Raw genomic sequence first — 19934 nt, 5'->3', positions numbered from 1 at the left:
TGGGCAGAGAGTCTGTGTCCTTAATCATCTGCTGCAGTGCCTCTGGGACACTTAGCTCTTAAGCGTGGCCCTTTGAGATTACTAAGGCATAAATTTAAATAAGCCGCCTGAAATGGGATGTTTTGTCCCATTTTTCCCATTTATATAAACTCCTGAATATCCCTTTCCCTCCTCCCCCCAACAATGAAAATACCGTTGTTATTATATTAATTGTAAAAATGACATAAGCTCATTTGAATGACACAAAATTTGAACGACACAAAAAGTTATAAAAATTCAAGATAAAGACCAGGGTGAGGCAAGTGAGGCACTTGGATGCAAAATTTCAGGGGGAAGCAAAAACACAATAATCAGATATTTTCATTCACTATTTTAAAAAATAAAAATTAATGCAAAAAAATCCATGATGAGCAAAATATCAAAATTTTAAATAAAGATAAGCTCTGTGGGCTGGGACAGGGTGTGGCAGGTGAGATGCTCATACTCAGGATCATGTAAGTGCAAAGTCAGGTCCTATCTATATTTAAAATGTTGATATTTTGTTTTTCTTTACTTTTTTCCTGCATTAGTTTTGAATTTTTTAAAAATTGCATTAACATGTTATTTGTGATAACAGTTTTTGGGGGCATTTCCTTAAATTTTGTAGCTAAGGTGAGTGTCTCACTCAACTAACCGTAACCCCAAACCTGATGAAAATGAAAGGAGAGATTGCTCCAAATCAGAGATCACTGCTGTTAATGTTTGGTGAACAATTTTGCAAACACCTCTCTGATTTGGCATGTGTTTTTTTTTATCTGCACTATTCCTATCTTTTTGAAATATTTTGGTTTTTACTTATGTAGCAAACAAGAGTAGTGTCAACAGCATCATTTTAAGGGGCCACATGGCAATCCACTTTATGTGTATGCCGTAGAAATTTATAATCAACTCCCGATTTATTAAACAAGACTGCAACAAACATTATTGTACATACTTTTTTGCCCACTGACTTGATTATTTTCTTGGAATAAGTTCCTAGAAGTGGAATTGCTGGGTCAAAGAGTTTGTGTGTGCACTACTTTTATTTTTTTTAAATATGTTTTTATTGATTTCAGAGAGAGGAAGGAAGAGGGAGGGAGAGAGAGAAACATCAATGATGAGAGAGAGTCATTGATCGCTGCCTTTTGCATGCCCATGCTGAGGATCGAGCCTGCAACCCGGGCATGTGTCCTGACCTGGAATCAAACCTCGATCTCCTGGATCATAAGTCAGTGCTCAACCACTGAACCATACCAGTTGAGCTGTGCACTACTTTTAAAAGCAATAAAGCTGCCCTGGCTGAGTGGCTTGGTTGGTTGGAGCATGGTCCCGTGCACCAAAAAGGTTGTAGGTTTGATTTCTGGTCAGGGCACATACCTAGGTTTCAGGTTCGATCTCAGGTTGGGGTGAGTACAGGAGGCAACTGATCGATGTTTCCCTCTCTCTCCCTTCCTCTTTCTCTAAAAATTAATAAAAACATATCCTCAGGTGAGGATTTTAAAAGAAGCAATAATACCTATTTGGGAGTTACCAGCAATTGAATTTAGTGACTTCATGCAAAGATTACAGAATTTTAAAAATATTTTTTCTTTTCCTTGGACAGGCCCAGGAGACAAAATGTCATCAAAAATTTTGCCCGTACCACTGGCTACTGGAGGTGAGGAAGAAATCAATCCATGAATTCTTGCTTTGTGCCTAGTACGGTTAGTCTCCATAGCAGGCTGGGAAAGTAAGAAAGGGGGGATGCTACACAGGAAGCATCGCACATGGTCTCTAGTAAAGAACTTATAAACTACCTGCTGAGAAAGTTCTCTTCTACCTTTCAATTCTCTAATGAAAAATCTTTAAATCAAGGGGCATTAAACTCCTGTATTTAGCAAGATTGACAGTCTTTCAGACATAAAACCACTAACTCAATTATTTGTCATAATAACTGACATGAATAACTACATTTTATGAAAACCTATCATCTCCTTTCCTTCACCAACCTTTCTATCCCTATCTTTCCACTTTTTTTAATCTTTATTATTGAAAGTATTACAGGTGTCCCTTCTTTCCCCCCCATTTGACCCCCTCTACCTCGCTCCCACCCCCTCCCCAGGCCTTCACCCTGTTATTGACTATGTCCATAGGTTATGCATATATGCATGTAACTTCTTTGGTTAATCTCTTCCCACCTTCCACCCCCCTTCCCTCTTTCCTCTAAAATATGATCATCTGTTGCATGCGTCAATGGCTCTGGATCTATTTAGTTCATCAGATTCTTTTGTTCGTTAGCTTCTTCTTAAAGAAGACCCTTCAACTTTTCCTGTAGTGCTGGTCTGGTGGTTGATGAACTCCTTTAGCTTTTTCTTATCTGTGAAGCTCTTTATCTGACCTTCAGTTCTAAATGATAGCTTTGCTGGGTAGAGCAATCTTGGTTGTAGTTCCATGTTTTTCATCACTTTGAATATTTCTCGCCACTCCCTTCTGGCCTGCAAGGTTTCCGTTGAGAAATCAGCTGACAGTCATATGGGTGCTCCCTTGTAGGTAACTAACTGCTTTTAAGATTCTCTGTCTTTAACATTTGGCATTTTAATTATGATGTGTCTTGGTGTGGGCCTCTTTGGGTTCCTCTTGTTTGGGACACTCTGTGCTTCCTGGACTTGTAAGTCTATTTCTTTCCCCAGGTAGGGGAAGTTTTCTGTCATTTTTTCAAATAGGTTTTCAATTTCTTGCTCTCTTTCCTCTCCTTATGGCACCCCAATAATATGAATGTTGGATTTCTTAAAGTTGTCCCAGAGGCTCCTTATACTATCTTCATATTTCTGGATTCTTTTTCTTTTTGCTCTTCTGGTTGGGTGTTTTTTGCTTCCTCATGTTCCAAATTGCTGATTTGATTCTCAGTGTCCTCTACTCTACTGTTGATTCCCTGTAAATTATTCTTCACTTCAGTTCGTGTAGGCTTCATTTCAAATTGGTCATCGATTTTCTCAGTTGTTTTCGTAATACTCTTACTAATATGCTTGAGCATCCTTATAAACAAAATTCTGAACTCTGTATCTAGTAGCTTGCTTGGGTCTATTTCATTTGGTTCCTTTTCTAGATATTTCTTCTGTTCTTTCCTTTGTGACATGTTTCTTTGCCTCCACATTTTGGCTGCTTCCAGGTGTTTGTTTCTATGTACTAGGTAGAGCTGCTATGTCTCTTGGAATTTGTAGAGTGGCTTTGTGTAGTAGGTGTCCTGTAGGATCCAGTGGTTCAGCCTCCCCAGTCACCTGAGCTGGGCCTTCTAGGTGCTCCCCTGTGTGGGCTGTGTGCACTGTCCTGTTGTAGTTGAGCCTTGGTTGCTGTTGGCGTCACTGGGAGAAATTGACCCCCAGGCCAATTGGCTGTGAGGACCAGTTGCAACTACAGCCAAAGAGCTGCTGTGCTAGAGACACCCCTATGGAGCAATATTTACTTCAGTGGAGCTTGGGTGTTCAGCAAGTTCACCCCTTGAGTGTGTCACTTGTGGATGTGGTAGGGTTGTAATCCAGTGTGGTCGAGTCTGACCACCAGGTGCACTGTCTCTGGGGCCTCCCAGGAGGTGCAAAGTCAGCCTATGCCAGTACCTTGCCCAGGGCCACCCAGCATGAGCTACACTGCAAACTGTAGTTGGCTGCTACTTGTGCTGGGCTTGGCGGTGCCCAGGAGAGGCCAAGCTATGAGCCAGTGCAGGCTGCCACTAGTGCCAGGCCTGGGCCACTTATCAAGCCATATGGGGCCTGCTGCTGCTTGTTTGAGAGATTTTAGGAAAGTCCTAAGCATGAGGCTTGAGAGGCCACTTGCATAGAAAAGCCCCTGGAAAGGGCCTGGATGAGCTGCAGGTGGGGAGGGGCAGGGCCTCCGGGAATCACGGGGCGGGGCCTAAGGTGTGAGTCAGGTGCTGACGATTCAAATATGGCGCCTGCCTGCCGCTGTGTGCGGGGAGGACTCGCCAAAGGAGCAATGGCCTCCGCCAGCCCTTCTGCCTGGGAGAAAGCAGCGCCTCCATCTCTCCCCCCAATTTCAGGCAGGTTAGTTCCTCCCCAAGTGCCCCGGGTCCTTTCCGGCTGCTGCCCGGCGCTGGGCTCAGAGGGAGCGTCCGAGTGAGTCCGTGCCGGGCCCTTTAGGAGGAGCTGCTGGGGCTCCCGCAGCCTCCGCCACCCTCAGCCACAGTCCCCTCTGGTTTCACAGCCTCAAGGTGTGGGGACGTCTCTTCCCGGCCCTGGAGCCCTGGGCTGGGGGCTGCTGTGGGGCTGGGACCCCTCCCTCCTCCCTCCTCCCTCCTCCGGGAAACCTCTGCCCGAGATTCCCTCCCGGGTTTAACCTGCGCCACCGGGTGTGGGCCCGCGGCCGCGTTTCTGATCCAGCCCCGATCCGCCCGCATCTCCGTCCCTCCTACCGGTCTCGGTGCTTCTTCAGGTCCCTGGTTGTGGGGCTTCTGTGCAGCCAGATTTCAGGAGGCTCTGAGTGACGGTGGTTCTGTATTTCAGTTGTAACGTTGATGTGGTTGCAGGAGGCGGCGGGTGCCGCTGTTATCTGCTCCGCCATCTTGTTTCCTCAAGAGCTCTTTCTGCTTCTTTACAAGTACTCAAGGAACTAGTATTTATCAGTATACAATAATAATTTTTTTTCACTTATAAATTTGACAAAGATTTAAAAATTGAATAACACCAAGAGTTTGTTATGAGTAACAGGCACTCTATAGGAATTCTCCTTGAAGGAAACTTGGCCCTATCTGTATTTAGAATGAAAAGATTTGGCTGCAACTGGTAGGAAATATGAAAACAACAGAGTTTAAACATGATAGAAGTTTGCTTTTCTCTTAGATAACAAAGTTTGGACATAAGCATTCAGGAGTCACATGGAGGCTCATGGAGGCCTGGGCTTCTTCTAGCTGTTGTTGGCCTATGTTGTTGATCCTAGGTGGCTGCTTCTGTACCAATGATCACACCTATCCATATTCCTGACAGCAAGGAGAAAGGGGGAGGGGAGGAGCATGCCCCTCTCTTTTAGGACACTTCCTAGAAGTTGCACTCACCACTTCTGACATCCCCTTGCCCAGAACTTAGACATATGGCTACATGCAGCTCCAAGGGAGGCTGAAAAATACAGTCTCTACTCTGGGTGCCCATGTGCCAAGCTAGAATGAAAGACTCTATTCCTATAGAAGATGGGAAAATGGGTACCAGGGGACCACCAAATTATTTGAAAAGCATTTAAATAGAGTGTTGGGAAAATTTCCCGAGGTATATTGAAGTCGATCTCCCAAGGAGGACAGGCCAAGATCAAAAAAAGAGGCTGACAACTCCAAAATTAAAGTTTATTAAGGGAACTTAGGACAGAAGAGAGTCTTGGGCATCAGCAAGAAAGTGGACCTCTATACCCTAAAGGGGGTGGGGGTTTGATATATGTCCCTCTAAGAATAACAAGTCGTTTGTAGCCAAGTGACTCGTGCTTGTTGAGAGGTGCATATTCCAAAGCACTAAACAACTTAATGGGCCTACTGACCTATGTAAGAACATTCCTTTCAGGTGATAGGCTATCTGAGAGCAACTTGCTCCTTAAGGTGGCCTTAGTCATGGCAAGCACCAGAAACCAATTTTCCTAAAATAGGGCCATGTCGACAATTTATTTTACAGATATGTTTGCACAAGTGATTAAAGATGTGTACAAAAATAGTCATCGCAGCATTGTTTATGATAGCAAAAGACTGGGATCAACTATAATGTCCATTGATATGGGATTGGTTATAGAAAGTATAATACATCCAAGGAATGGAATGCTAGATAGCTATTCTTTTTTTTATGAGATAAATATATAAATGTTGATGTAAAAAGAACTCCTAACTATATTACTAACTAAAAAACAACACACACGACATTCAGAACAGTAGACTAGTATGTATTGAACAATCTCTATTTTATTAAAGGATTTATATTTCTTTGTCAGGAACTGGGAGGTATCTAAGCAAAATTAACTATTGAAAAACATTCATGTACACGTTTTTGTGTGGACAAATGTTTTCGTATCTCTTGGGTATATAGCTAGGAGTGGGATGGTTAGATCATATGGCAGCTCTGTGTTCAACCTTTTGAGGAACTGCCATACTTTTCCAAAGTGGCTGCCCTATTTTGCATTTCCACCAGCAGTGTATGAGGGTCCAAGTCCTCCACATCCTCACCAACACTTGTTATTATCTTTGACTTTTTAAAAGACTCACTGGTCTAGACTGAGGATCTCCCTAAGAGTGTTGGGTGTGTCTATTGTGGTGGAAATGGTGTTGTAAGTGCAGTGGTGGGTATATTTGGAGGGGGGTGGGAAGAATCAACATGTTAATATCTCAAAATACAATCCCATTACCCTGTAATAGGCCCCCTTATCTACTTACACAAGAAATATAGACTCATTCCCCCTGAGTCACTAAGCACTGTGCGCATTGGCACGGAAAACAGACAGATGAGCTGTGGCTCCTGCTCCCCAGGCCAGGCCCCACGTCTAGTTGGGAAGGGAAGGCTGGCTGCTTCCTCCTCAGAGACCCACCCATCCCACTCACTCGCTCCTGGCCGGTGGGAGCCTGGTCAGCTGGTCAACAGAGGAGGGATGACACAAGTTTTTCCTTCTTTCTTTTTTTTCTTAACAGATAAAGTAAACAATGAGCCAAGCAAAAAGGAGAAGCCGTATAAGATCTTTTTCAGAGATCTCTTTCTTTTCAAAGAAAGTGAAATTGCAGCAAAGAAACGGGTAAGTTTTTATTAAAATCTCAGTCCCAATTAATGTTAGAATCATAGCCTCTTATCCATCACTTTTATGAACTTTGCTGGGGTAAGGCTGGTGTCAGATGTCAGTGTGTGCACCACACCCTGTGCTGGGGGAGATGGTGCACATGTGCGCATGTGTGCGCACACACAGGCCAAAACAGCATCCAGCCTGTGGTAGGGACCTAAAGATCACCCCCTACTGGGGGAAGACAGACACATCGTTACAATCCACCCTGACAAGTACGGTATATCCTTATTTCATTGATTTTAATGGCCACATTTTTTCACAATTCCTCAGTCCTGAAATTGAGATCCAGCTTATGTAGGTGGGATGTCATACCTACCTGGCAGTGCATAAAGTAATACCGCATCTTACAGTAAGTGGCACCTTAGAGCTGTTGAGATATAGTAATGGAGGCATATAAAGGAAATCTACAGCAGGTGGTTGTTGGCAAGAAGAGGGAGAGGTGAGTGGGGGTGGGGGTGGGGGGGTGTGTGCAGGTGTGTGTGGGAGTGTGTGTGGGGGTGTGGGTGTGGAGTGTGTGTGTGGGTATGTGTGTGGGTATGTGTGTGGGTGTGTCGGGGGTGTGCAAGTGTGTGCGCGGGTGTGGGGGGGGTGTGGGGGTGTGCACAAAGACTACACTGAGGAGATAAACAGGGACAGGATTGTTAAAAATAAGTGAAAAGCTACTGGGCAGATGCAGGTAAGAGACTGTATCCGTGTGTACTGGGCGGGAAATGAAAGTGGAGGAGGGGTGTCATTTGGAATTCTGTGGTATGAAGCTACATCAGTGATGAGGCTCACTCTCTGGGTGCCTTACAGTTAATCTCATGCATCACATGGCTCAGATTTCACTAGGTTCCCTTTGCTTACCCTTAGATGGGTGATTACGGGATTTTTAAAAGGTGAGGAAAAATCCAGGAGTACTCAGTGACAGACCCATCCACAGGGTGATGGTTTTATGCACGTGTTTTATAGTTTGATTAAAAGTATCCAAAATTAAATTGAGAACAGATTCACGAAATCTGGGAGCTATTTTTTTGTGTCTACTGGGGAGGTAAAAGATTCATGAAATCAGGAGGCTATTTTTTATGTCTACTGGAGAGGTCAAAAATTTTTTTTTTTTCTAATCTTCACCTGAGGATATTTTTCCCATTGCTTTTCAGAGAGAGTGGAAGGGTGAGATGAGAGAGAGAGAGAGAGACATCAATATGAAACAGACACATCGATTGGTTACCTCCCAAACCTTCAACCAAGGTACATGCCCTTGAATGGAATCCAACCCAAGACCCTTCTTCGGTCAGGTCCGAGGGCCGACGCTCTAACCACTGGGAAAAACTGTCTAGGGCAAGGTCAAGTTTTCAATTCCACAGAATCATTCCTTTCAAATCAGTGGAATTTTCAAGACTCTGCATTTGGGGTAACACAAGATTGTGACGATAAAACCAGAGCAATATCTTCCAGTTTTGTATTTGTCACGTGCATGTTTATAGTAAAGGTTGAGTGTCTTTACATTTGTGCTCACTTTGTAGGAGAAGGAATTGGAAACTAATCACGGTTCTTCAGAAATAAGAACCTGAGGTTGCTCGGTCAGCGTATTGACTAGTAGTGAGAAAAGGACTTGTTGCAAATGATATTGTTATATATGACCGCTATGTTAGGACAATATTATTTTGGCATGTTGCAAATTCTTTTAAACTTTCCCACTTGGGCAGGAAAAATTTTTGAACCGCAGCAGGAAAGTCTACCAAAAGTCTACATTTTCATCTCGAATGAAGAGTCGTTCACACCTGAGCCAAATAGCGTTTCCCTCTGACACGGGTGGTGCCTCATTTGACAAGTATGGGTTCAATCCTGCTCTTATTCTCAGGTTAACAGAAGGTAAGTCTAAGTGACTGTTTAAAAACATGGTTTGAATATTTACTATTAATATCAGATTTGGTGGTTTTCTGCAGGTGAGAAACAAAGTGTGCTGTCTCCTAATACGGTGGTGAGGGGCTATAAATGGGGGTTGAGAGTTGGGAGAAAAATCTATTTTAAATAAGAAAGCAGGCTTTTCCAAGAAGAGACTGTCACTCATTTTCATGGCTCTAAGGAAGAAAGTCACTGCCAAAATCACGTAGTATTAAAGGGAATGGCTCTGGCTATTTAAATTCAGTTTTCACTGGATTTAAGAGAAGTCTTTCTAAAGAGCAGCCTTGATTGTCTGGGCCACACAACTCATATATCCAGAATCAGGAAGCTAATAAGAATTAAATAGTTTGCCTCTTGTTGCAAAAACATAACCTGTTTTAATGACTGGTGGAGGCAACATGCTAAAATGCTACATGCTATTAATTATTGCTCTATGAAAGGCCAGTCTGAGAATCAAAATGCCATGGCCATTTCCTGCTTATCAGATCAAGAAGTGCCTACAAATGAGACAGAAAGCAGTTTGAAGCTTACGAGCTTAAAGTGATTAATTCTAGGACGATGGACTGATAAAATCTTCCTCCAAAATAAATCTTATTCAAATTTTTTTTTTTCCAATCCTCACCCGAGGATTTTTTTTTTGTTGCTTTTCAGAGAGAGTGGAGGGGGGAGAGAGAGAGAGAGAGACAGAGAGACAGAGACAGACAGACAGACAGACAGACATCTATGTGTCACCACACTAGCCCCGACTGGGCCTGGGAATTGAGCCTGCAACCGAGGTAGGTGCCCTTGGCTGGAATCGAACCTGGGAGCCTTCAGTCTATGGGCTGATGCTGTAACCACTGAGCAAAACCAGCTAGGGCCTTATTCAAATTTTTAAATTAAAAAAGGAAGCATGAAGAAGCACTATTGTATGGAAAAGCAGCAAGTGATAAGTGACACAGTGATGTCAGCGACCAGGCCACCGATAGGGTGGGTCCCCAGGTTCAGTCTTGTGTCTCATGTTAACAGTTCACTTCTGTTGCGTGTGAACCCTAAGTCATCAAGAGCAGTTTAAATGACACATGATATGTTTTAGAAAGAGCTCTGCACAAAATGGCCAACTTCAAAAGTCCTTGCCACTCTAATAGCTTTGAGACTGCTAGGAGGTGTGACATTGCAGACGACCCTATTCAGCATCATTGGTGATTAACAGAGGGGTTACTGGTCACTTAAGGGTAAATGAGGTAGGGTAGACCCTTAAAAAGGAAATAGTAAAATTGTTTGGTATTACCCAAGGCCACCTGGGCTCCGTCAGCAGTGGAAATCAGGTTGTCAGTTTCTGCTGATTACACAGACAAGATACTTGGACATTCTTGTTTAAAATAATCAGGTCCCCCTCAGCTGAGTAACCTTGGACAAGCATTTTGACCTCTCTGAGCTTCAGGATCTCACATACTAGAGGGGGCTAGTGCCTTATTAGGGTTATTGTTAGGATTAAATAAACTGATGATTTAAAGTATCTAATAAAATTCCTGGAATATCATGGACCCAAAATAAATGGTAGTTACTCTTATTAAATTAGCTTTTAAGTCCAGATACAGATTGTATGCAATAATTGAATTACAATAGCTGAACTAAAACCTAAGTCAATTTCCATTTTCTTTAAAGGTGCAGACACAAAAAGGACTCTCCATGAATTCATTAGTGACCAGCGAGGCAGGTTTCTGCTCGAGGTAGTACAAATGTTTTTTGTCCCATTAGCCAAATAGAAGGCTTCTTGCGTAGCATTGCCAGATTTTTCACCTTGACGTTTTGTTTGTCCATTACATGCCCCGACCTATTGCCCTTCCTCTCCTCTCCTGAACCCACGTCAATCAGGCTTCGGTTCTCATCGTTCCTCACGTCACAGTCTTCCTTCTCTCTCAGCAGCAGCTGGCCCATGGGACCACTTTCTCTTCTTGAAACACTTTCTTTAGCTGGTTTCCAGGACCAGCTGTCTCTAGATTCTTCCAGGTCACTAGCTACTCACTCCTTTATAGTTTTCTTTACTGGTTCCTCTTCTCCTTGATCTCCAAATGCTGGCATGCCCCAGGGCTCACTCCCGTTATGCTCCATCTACCCTCCTCCAGGCCCATGGCTTTAAATTCTACTCCCATACTAACAATTTCCAATTATTTCTCTAGCCTGCCTCTCTTCCCTGAACACTCCACGCTCACAAATGCAACTGTAGTTCTTAATATCTCCACTTAGAGGCTCAACAGGCAGCTCAGACTTCACATTTCTAAAGTGTGGCCCCTGCTATACCCTTCGCTACCCTTGAAGGTCTGCATCTCATGCAGCGCTCCCTGTCTCAGCAAACAGCAATTCCATTGTTCCGGTTGCTTAGGCCCAAAATATTGGCATTATCCTCAACTCCACCTCCTTACAACCCACATCCAAATATACTTCTAAATATTTTTTCTGAATATATCCATAATCACACTACTTCTCATGACCACCACTGCTGCTGCTGTAGACCACGTCACCAATATGTCGTGCATGAAGTCTTATAACTTCTAAACACTGTTCCCCTGCTTCCACCTTTGCTTTCCAGTGTCTGTTCTCCACACAGCATTAGAAGTCTATTCTCACCCACGCCTCTCCTCTGCTGAAGACCATTAGTGACTTATCTGGCGTCCAGCTCTCTCCCTCTTATCTCGTTCCTACCACTCCCTTTTGCTCCACCTGCTCCAGACATACTGGCCTCCTTGCTGTTCCTGGGACACATCAACCATGCTGTTGCTTCAGGGCTTTGCACAGAGGCTCTTCCTTCTGGGAGGAACATTCCTTCCTCAGATATCTGCATGATTTGCTCCTACTTCCGTCCAGTCTCTTCTTTAATTTTCACCATATCGGGGAGGCTTTCCTTGGCTATACATAATGGCAACCCCTGCCCTTACCCACTGGACTCCTTAACCCCTTTAATAGGTTCCTCCCCACCCCTTACTAGAATGTATACCCCATAAAAGCAATTTTGTTTATTTTGTTCATTGCTCTAGTAACACCCCTTGAAACAGCCCTGGCACACAGCAATCACTCAATACTTGGTGAATGAAGTAATACATGAAAACATGTTTTTGTTATAAACTTGGAGTATCTAATGATTGGTTGTGTTGCTTTAAAATTATCTTATTTACATAGTTTTAATTCGTTTATATTGTAATGTATGTGGCTTCATTTATTTATAGTTTATTTTCCATGCGTGGCATTAAAAACCTAAGTGGATTCTTATACTCTGTACTAGAAAAAATAGAAGCTTGATGTCAAAATTGGATTTGGGGATCTAAATGGGGCTCTTTGGGGCTGAGCACGGACGGCCCTCCTTGGGCTGGCTGGGAGCAGAGCCTCGCTGACACAGGGCCTGAGCCTGCTTCTCCTGTGGCACTTCCTGTGCGAGGAGCCTGTGAGGCTGCAGGCAGCCCAGGTTTCCAAGGCTAGAAAGTACTGGAGGGACGCTGTGGGGAACACCAGGTGGACCTGCTCTTTGGAGTAATATGTAGCTATTTTTTATTAGTGGGGCCCAGCCATTGTGGAACAATATTGAGCCTCTTCATAAAAGTGCGAGAGAAGAATGAATCTCCCTTCTAATGACCTCCCAAATAAAATTCCTTCATGAAATAAAGGCCACCCCTGGCCTCCCTACCCCCCCCCCCCGATTTGGGCATCCCATTTTTTTGTAATAACAAATGCCTACTTACAATGCAAGCCATTTGCCCCTTTATCATGAGACTGTTGAAATGCGCTAGAAATGTGGACTAATGCTCCCGATGCACTTCTGTTTCCAATATTCCCAGTATGCTGTGTCCACCAAGAGGAATACAATTACCAGGTTTGACAAACACATGACAACGAAGGAGCAGCAGATCCTCAAAGCAGAAACAAAGCTCCAGGAGGATGCCGTGGCCTTCGAAGAGTTCCTCCGCGAAAATGACCAGAGATCCGTAGACGCCCTGAAAATGTGCGTTTTCTCATGCCAGCCACATCGCTTTTTGCCTCCCTCTTCCTTCTTTGTAGGAACACAGCTCAATGCAAAACTAACAAATCTGTTACTTTTCAGCGCAGCGCAAGAAACCATCAACAAACTCCAAATGACAGCTGAGCTCAAGAAAGCGAACATGGAGGTGCAGGCAGTGAAAAGGTGAGGCCCGAACGCCAGCCTTCTCTTACCGAGTGTCCTCGCCCCATTCCGTCCTGCCCATGCTTAGCAGGACCCAAGTGGGAATAATCCTTGTCAGGTCATGATTTCATACGCATCACCACGTTTTTAAAATGAGTGATCTGTTGATGGAGGAACATCTCCGACTGGATATCAGGACAGCACAGTGGTCTCGAGCTGAAAAGTTTCTCTAACTTGTCAATGGAGAAGCCAAGAAATTAGTTGAAAAGAAGGAAGCCCGTGTTGGGAGTAAGCAAATTACTTTCAAACTGTCCTTTTCCGTCCCACATCTTAACATCTCTGCAAGGGGGATTCATTTTACAATTATCTTACCATTATAATCAGCACCGTTTTTATTATATTTATCCTCACACTTAGATGAGCCTAGCATTGATATTAAAAACCAGGATCTATAATGACAAAAATACAGGAGGAGGAGTTGAGATTAAATTATGGTACCACCTGCCACTCTTATTTATTTTTTTTCCAACCTGGATGTTTTCCTCTATGGTCAAGTGTATTTCGCTTGATCTCATTTTAAATATCTAAAGAGGCTCCCTGCTGTCACCATTGTTGGACAGCAATTTCAGTGGCCCAGGAGACTCTGTGGTCTTGGCATCGAAGCATGCTAAAAGTTTTTTCTTTTTGGGGATGTTTAGTTCTGCTCTAAAACCAAGTCCTAGGTTTAGACTTAGATCTTCGACATTTTTAGGAGAAAGACAGGAGCTCGTCTAAAACACAGCAAATGAACTGGTGGGCAGTTTCTTTGAAACCAGTTGTTACTGATAAAACATATGTTTCAAACACATTCTGGCTGCAGCAGCCTTTGTTTTGGAAGGAGCCTAGCTGAAGATGGAGAGTTCCCTTCCCTCCTTCCCTCCATAAAGTAATCAGGAGAATCCATCTACGTATAGAACTAGAGTAGCAGCTCCTGTGTTTGAATAAAGTACTGTGATTTCTGCACAATGGCCACCCAGTTAAACCCTCCAGACAGCCTTTCTGGAAAGAACCTGCTGATTGTTTTCCAGTTGCATCATCTCAGCAAGGTGCAGAAGGTAATGCCAACCAGGCTGGTAACAGAGCCAGGGTCGCAGGCCCCTGCTACCCATCTCCCCCTTCTCTCTCTACGGCCACCGTAGTCCTCCACTGCAGCGAGGGCTGGAAATCTGTTCACAGAGGGAAAGGGGACTGGTTCTGAAGCTTTTGCAGTTCTAACCATTTAACCCTGTTCTTAGCAGCACACCTGGAGGATTTCAGTTTAAAGAGAAAGAGGTGGTGCAATGAGGGGCTCCCAGCATCTTGTGACTGGTGATCTGTGAGCTTCTTCAGATATTTAACATAAATCAAGTGAGATACACTTGACCGTGGAAGAAAACGTCCAGGTTTGACTCTTGACTATCACTCACACACCAGGGCTTCAGGAAGGCTCTGACAGAAAGAAGTACTGAGGCTGAAGATATTGATACAGGAGCAATATTGATCAGGGCATTGAAGCGTGTGTGTGTGAACTGAGTAAGGAAGGCTCTGAGGGATGATGGTGGAGCTCGCTTTCATGAGGGCCTCCGTCGGTATTTTAAACATGACACTCCCTTTGGGCCCACTTTGAAACATGATTATGGGAAAGCCGTGTGAGGCTGGGGAAAGGCTTTCGGTCCAGTTTGAGTGCCGGCTCTGCCATTTACCAGACAGGTAACTTCCAAAAGATGGGAATGGTAATACCTACTTGAAAGTGCCCTACTGAGGACGAAATTGGATCTGCAGTGTTTCTTGCCTATTGCCCAGTACATAGTAGGTGCTCATTGATTGCTAGTTTCTACCTTAATACCATATTTCCCTCAGAAATAAATAAGTTGAACCAAACTATCATCAATCTACCCAACCTGTGCATATCCTGGGGCATATTTTATTCAAACAGATTCCCTACAGGTTATTTCTTCTTATATCTTATTGATGCCCATATTTTTAGGGCCATACTTAGGATTTTTGTTAATGCATATAAGAGAATGAATTTTGTAAAACCTTTTTTAAAAAAATTGAACATGCTTTCACACACATATATCTAATCATATCTTTGTTTCCTTTGAGTAGCGAAATATCAAAAACAGAATTCCTCCTTAGAGAGTACATTAAATATGGGCTTTTTCTGCTGAAATTGTCTCCAAAACATTGGCAAATCCAGCAAGCACTGAAAAGGGTGGAGAGATCGAAGAGTAAAGAAAATGTGGATGTCACTCTTCCAAAAATATTAACAAGTGAGTCTCGTGTTCATTTCAATTAAGTAAAAATCCCAAATTCTAAAATGCTCAGCTTCAGTGTTTGTTTGCTATTTATTAAATAGTTAGAATTTCTATTTCGAGCATGACCTGAACAAGGATTCTCACTGTCTCTGTTGTTATATATCATTAATTTGAAAACTCAGGTTAATTTGAGATATCAAGCAATAAAAATATATACACGGAGTTATAGAAAATGTATTGTTTACAGATGATATGATAGCATACCTAGAACCTCCCACCCATAAAAACCTGAAAAACTATTTGAGTAAATAGACACAAAGTCAATTATATTTATTAGTCTAACATATTAACCTAAATAAACTAACTTTATTAATTAGAAAACATACAAGGAAATTAAATCCAAGAAAGCAACAATAACCTTAATTGTGTGACCTGGAGATCTGACAAATAGAGAAATGTGTCATGTTTTTAGATAGAAAGATTGACATTGTAAAGCTGCCAATTATTCTGAAATGAATGTTTAAGTTTTATGGACTGTGACCAAAAACTTGTCAGGGACTTTGAGTGTTGGGTTGGGGAGAACTTTACACAACTATTCCGAGGCTCATCTAGAGAAATAAATTCTTTTGAAGGAAGGAGGTAATGGGGCTGGGAGGGGTGTTACTAATCCTTTAAGATAAGTAACATATTCTGACTGAGTCTCGAAAATTAAAACAGTATGGTACGGGTGTTTGGAAGTCAGCTTAATGGACCAGAAATAGATGTTATTATATGTAAGAACTTAATAAGTGATCAAAGTGGGGTCACAAGGGAAGACTTCCGCTTCTAATAACTTTGGGGTAAAAAGACCCAGACACCCTCCTGCCTGAAAAGTCTGAAAAACATATGAAGCAACAGTTTTCAGACATTGGACACCAGGAGCGATGCAAAGGAATCCCTCAGAGAGAGGAAACAAATGAGATGGGCCCTGTGGTGGCCTCTGGGTACTGCCAGGGACAGTTTTCTAGAGCCCAAGTAGGCCTAGCAGTCCCCACAAATTGAAAAGACAGAGCTGGGGTCCAGGGAGGGCACAGTGGCTGGAGTTCCCAGAGAGTTCTGCAGAGTCTTCAGCTGAGAGCTGAGTCTGAGACTCTGGGGTAAGAAACATTGACATCCCAGAAATCAGTCAACTACAAATCGGGGAGGATCTTTTCCCCAAAGAGCACACCACAGATGGTTGCCCTGCTCAGTTTCCCCGTGTCTTTCACTGTGCAGATTGTAATTAAATTAGATCAGTGTGTATGAAATATTGAGAGAGCACAGTGATGACCCTTGGTTAACTGAATACATGGTGTTTGACAAGAGGAAAAACAAATGGAAAGGAAAAGTGAGAAGTATCTGCATCTCACAGCTTAAGGTTCAGTGCTCCTAGACCTACCATCTAACTAGAGGATGCTCAGAGAGCAATGAGTCGCTCACTCCAGAGGAATGAATGGCTCACACTGGGATTTTAGAGGCTATGACAGACGGGTGCAGGAGATAGAGGCCTCCTCTTGCCCTGCCGGTCGGTTCTCATCCATTCTGCCTGCCCCAGAGACCAGGCCTTGCCTCCTACCTCATACATTTGCTGGTGACAATGTCCCCATCTTATATTTCTGTCCCTGGAAGCTTTTACAATAACACTACTTTCACTCTAAGACAAAGCTCTCAATCTCAGAGGTGTTTCCCTCCCCCCCCCTCCCTATTTTCCATTTCTAGAATTAAGTTCAAGGAAAATGGAAGTCAATACTGAGGACTCCAGGAAGACATCATTTTCAGAAGAAAATTCCCTGGGAAGAAGTAGTCAAGGTAACATCACAAGAGATGAAACTTCACTCACTAAAGTAAAACCAGAGAAGGTGCCTACATCTCAAAGTGGAGACCAAGGACCTATACGCTAACCTGGGAAACAGAGGGCGGGGACAGTGAGGCCTGCTGTGACTTCAGGACAGAATAGAGGGAAGAGGGGTTGGAAGTCTAAGAGCGCTGGTGTGAGGAAAGGTGATCTGGAGGACCTGGGGGCCACAGGATGAAAAGATCCGAGACCACTTTTGCCCACTGCTCAGTTTCAGATCAGGATCAGGCGTAGACACGATGTGGGGGGACCAAGTGCATGGGCAACTTGTACGTGGCAATGACAAGTTTCTCCACAAGATGTAATGATTGAAGTGTCCATCATCTTTCCCTTAATTAAAAAAAACCCCTTGTGATTAGAAATATGTATGATTAGATAAAAACAGAACTGTGACTTTTATTTCAGTTCATGTCCCTGATTTGTGACCTGTATCGTTTTTTGACAAATGTCCCCCCGCCCCCCAGTGTTCCTTTGATTTTATTCTTATGCTTGGAATCCAAGTTCAGCAGAATAAAAGAGCTCCATTTTCTGTATGATTCTAATAATTTTTAAAGTGATGGGCATATCCGTGCAGAACAATGAATATCTTGTGCCAAATAACAAGGACTGATTTCTAATTCTATGCTATTTCTTTTCACCTCCACCATCACCAACGACGTGGACTTCACTTGGACATTTTGAACAGGAAAACTACGCAAGAAGGCCACTCGCACCCTAGAGGGTAACAAGTCATCCCTGTCAAAGTACAGTACTTACTTGATGAACTCTCTTGGAAACAATGTTTTTCAGCAAATATCTCTCTTAGCCTTTCTTCAACATACATACCATGTAGCACGCCCTTTGTTACTGATACTGGAGGTAGTGGTTGCCATTTCTGTGTGCTCCTGAGGCGACTGAGCTCTTACGGGCCTCTCTGCATTCTTTGAGAAGTGTGTGCAACTGCTCTTTGCAGAAACTGCCTGCTGCTCCCCACCCCCATCCCATCGTGAGTCTTTGCCTCTCAGAACCTACTGCCCAACTGCTTATTAAGTTCCTCTGCTGACCTGTGTGTTTGCAGTTCACCACGTCATTCAAAACTGACGCAATAGGACCATAAAGCATTTTTGTTTGTTTCAACCCTGGCCACCCCAAGGGAGCTTTAAGAAAATATATTGATGCCCAGGTTGGGTACCCAGGCCCCAAGGAAAGGATCTGGGCCAGCACCACAGAATCCATGACAATCATACATGACAAGTCAACACAGGCACTGTGCTCTGAATCCCAGGGGCACTGTGGCATTTAGCAGTCACTGTTTTGTTTTGTTTGTTTTAAATTAAATGTTTATTTTGGGGTAATTGTAGATTCACATGTAGTTTGGAAAAAATTATACCGAGAGGGCCCCTTTACCCAGATCCCCCCAATGGTAACATCTTGCAAAATTTTAGTACAATATCACAACCAGGACATTGGCACTGATACAGTCAAGAGACCATCAGAACATGCCCCAGGGGTTCTTCTTGCTGCCCCTTTATAGTCACTTTCACTTCCCTCTCTCTGCCTCCCCTCTGACCCTGACAACCACTGTTCTCCATTTCTATGGTTTTTATCATTTCGAGAATGTTCTGTAAATGGAATCATACAGTACGTAACCTTTTTGGGATTGGATGTTTTTCTAAGCATAATTCTCTGAGGATTGATCCAGGCTGTTGGGTCTATCAGTAGTTGGTTCTTTTTTATTGCTGAGTAGTATTCTGTGGTATGGATGCACTACAACTTAATTATCCACTCATGAAGAACATCCTGATTGTTTCCAATTTGGGGCTATAATGAATAAAATTGCTATAAGTATATTTATACAACTTTCTGTGTAACATAGTTCATTTCTCTGGGATAAATGCCTAGAATACAATTGCTGAGTTGGATGGTAGATGCAAGTTTAGTCTTTAAAGAAACGGCCGAATTGTTTCCCAGAGTGGCTGTACCGTTTCACATCCTCACCAGTATTTGGTATTTCCAGTTTTGTTGTTTTAGCTATTTTGATAGATGTATCTTATTGTGCTATTAGTTTGCATTTCCCCAGTACCTAATGGTGTGAACATCTTTTCACTTGGGACACAAGCTTTGTTTTGAGCACAAAGGCACATTCAGTTTTTCGAGAAGACTGAGTCAAAGCGGACAACATGGATGTGGGCAATGTAGGTTGTCATGTGTTTCTTTAAAAAAAAAAAATCACCTTACTCTGTAGATGCACCTCAAATAACTGGGACTGTCTGGTACAGCCTTTCCTTCTGGTCCCATTGTCTGCATGTCACACTTGGCTGGGTGAATCTAATTTTCTTTTACATTCTCATGGAATCCACTGATTCCTGAAAGAAGCAGTTCCCTAAAAGGCTCAACAGGCTATGGAAGAAAACTGTGTGACAGGTTCCAGAGAAAAGTTAGAAGTGAAAGCGAATCTGCTGACAGAAAATGACTCAGGGACCAGGAATTTTCTTTTTTGTCTTTTACAGCCGATCTGACAGTGTAAGTTCGGAAGAGAGTTTGGAATTCTTGATAGATGAAGAGATGGACTATGATCTGGTAACCAGATTATATTTCTTGATTTTTACTATTGTGTTTGGGGAAATATTCATTTCTTCTTTTGAAATAAAAATTTCCTATTCCAAATATTCCACAACTTTCCAGAAGAAAAATATGATTTTGATACTGTTCCCCCATTGTATATATAGTTCACCTTTGTCAGGGGATATTTTATGAAGAATGAATGTCTGTAAGTAGGTAACAACGTAATAGGTATATTATCGACAGTCTTCCTGTAAAAAATAGCCACTTCCTGGCTGCTTATCGTTTTATTGGGGCTTGAGATACATTGAGTAGCTGAATTGGAAGAGAAACTGACCTTCAACAAAACAGTCTGTCATGGCAACAAGACTGACTTTGAGCTACCCCCCCCCCCCAAATGCAAAACCAGAAA

General features: G+C 43.0%; 1 protein-coding gene across 1 annotated transcript in view; it reads left to right on the top strand.

Moving 5' to 3' along the window:
• The first annotated feature begins 1625 nt into the window (after window positions 1-1625).
• The window catches only part of CCDC38 (coiled-coil domain containing 38), a 31115-nt gene continuing 12806 nt past the window's right edge, over window positions 1626-19934 (top strand). Inside the window, exons 1-10 of the mRNA XM_081127828.1 lie at window positions 1626-1675; window positions 6665-6765; window positions 8499-8664; window positions 10345-10409; window positions 12510-12673; window positions 12773-12853; window positions 14960-15123; window positions 16846-16935; window positions 17667-17839; window positions 19427-19540. Coding sequence (XP_080983954.1) covers window positions 1636-1675; window positions 6665-6765; window positions 8499-8664; window positions 10345-10409; window positions 12510-12673; window positions 12773-12853; window positions 14960-15123; window positions 16846-16935; window positions 17667-17839; window positions 19427-19540 — 1158 coding nt within the window. The 5' untranslated portion in view covers window positions 1626-1635. The remainder of the gene's footprint in view (window positions 1676-6664; window positions 6766-8498; window positions 8665-10344; window positions 10410-12509; window positions 12674-12772; window positions 12854-14959; window positions 15124-16845; window positions 16936-17666; window positions 17840-19426; window positions 19541-19934) is intronic.

This window comes from Miniopterus schreibersii (genome assembly GCF_964146895.1).
Source record: "Miniopterus schreibersii genome assembly, chromosome: 2".
Taxonomy (NCBI): domain Eukaryota; kingdom Metazoa; phylum Chordata; class Mammalia; order Chiroptera; family Miniopteridae; genus Miniopterus; species Miniopterus schreibersii.
Note: the sequence above shows the minus strand (reverse complement) of the source record. Positions and strands in the feature narration are given on the sequence as shown.